This window comes from Triticum dicoccoides, chromosome 2B, assembly GCF_002162155.2.
Source record: "Triticum dicoccoides isolate Atlit2015 ecotype Zavitan chromosome 2B, WEW_v2.0, whole genome shotgun sequence".
NCBI classification, from domain to species: Eukaryota; Viridiplantae; Streptophyta; class Magnoliopsida; order Poales; family Poaceae; genus Triticum; species Triticum dicoccoides.
In genome coordinates, this window is record NC_041383.1 from 172,331,508 (window position 1) to 172,332,858 (window position 1,351).

Genomic DNA, 1,351 nt, shown 5'->3' on the forward strand with positions numbered 1-1,351 from the left:
AGATGTGCACGCGTGATAGCCATCTTTGGCGGGCGAGGTGCCCAATGATATGCTTCTTCGCAGTCGAGTGGCACTTTGTAGACCGTGTGGCAAGACAATTATGAAAAAGACAAGGTATTCCAATTGAGGAGAGCAAGGAGGAAATGCTATCTCTGCATCGGTAAGCAAGCATGCCTTGAGTATGTAGTAGAGCATTGAATAAGTCAATGTTTGCTAATGCTTTGTCCCGTGCATCATTTGTAGGTTCGATCGAAGGAACAATCAGGATATATCGGATTGGGCAAACAAACACCGTGCGTGGATAGAAATTTGGAATCAAAGAGACACGTTAGTGCAATCAGAGAATAGACCTCACAATCAGTCAGCATATCAGAAGTATCAAGTGTGGTATGCGGATCATTACCGGTTAAAGTTGAAGCCAGGTTGGACTCACGAGGAGTGGTCGGAGTTGGTGTCTGAAGACCCGGAGACTGCAGAAGGTTAACATACCTTCAACACGGCTGTGAGAGACACCAGAGGGGCTCATGTTGACTACGCACCGATGCATGACGAAATGGTAGTCTGTTTGACCTATTATAACATACTTGCATCATGTTGTCTTCTTTCAAATACATAAGTTAGGTGCGTTCATGAATTGCAGGGCAGAGAGTTGCTTCTGTGCGTCAACGATGCCAATGTTGCACTGAGTCATCCACCTGGTGGTGCATTATCTGAGAGGACTCTTAGGAGCACGATGGAGGTTAGTCGCAATATATTATAAAAGTTTCTTTTCGCGGATTAGTTATTTGCATCTCATATCATAGCATATTTTGTGTTGTCGCAGAAGTTCAAGAAGCGGTTCCATAAGATGGCAGCTATGCTTTCTTGCCATGGTGCTCAGTCCAGTGACGTGTATGCACCAGGTAGCCGCGCCGCCAGAGCTAATAAACGGCGTTATGTCCAGAACGAAGAGGACATAGAGGAGGAGGTCAATGAAGAGGAGCCAGCACATCAAGAGGAGCCAACACATCATGATGAGCATGAGTATGATGCAACACATCAAGAGGATCATGAGTATGATGTTGATGCTCCACAACCATCACAGGTTACACAACCGACACAAGGCAATGCTCGCTCTAAAAAAGGCAAAGCAATATCTAAGACACCGGGCCAGAAAGGTAGAAAGAAGATATGGAACACTCAATTCCATAGTCCGGAGTATCCTCATCAATTTATGCCTACGGGAATGCAAAGATATAAGTCCAACATTGATGCAGAGGCGGAGGAGGCTAGCGAAGAGGAGGAGCATGAGGCTAGCGAAGAGGAGGAGCATACACTTGCAGATATCATGAAGAGAGAAAGGAAGAAGTGA

The 1,351-nt window shown here is 45.7% G+C and overlaps 1 protein-coding gene across 1 annotated transcript; it reads left to right on the forward strand.

The window, feature by feature from the left end:
• The first annotated feature begins 422 nt into the window (after positions 1-422).
• On the forward strand, positions 423-1,351 carry LOC119360744. Its single transcript, XM_037626258.1, has 3 exons — positions 423-556; positions 641-739; positions 824-1,351. The coding sequence occupies exons 1-3, from the start codon at positions 542-544 to the stop codon at positions 1,349-1,351; spliced, it is 642 nt and encodes a 213-aa protein (XP_037482155.1). The 5' UTR covers positions 423-541.

What these genes read in the sequence shown, in the direction of transcription:
- LOC119360744 (XM_037626258.1), top strand. An exon ending in CTCTTAGGAGCACGATGGAG is followed by an intron (nt 740 to 823) that starts GTTAGTCGCAAT and finishes GTGTTGTCGCAG; the next exon opens with AAGTTCAAGAAGCGGTTCCA.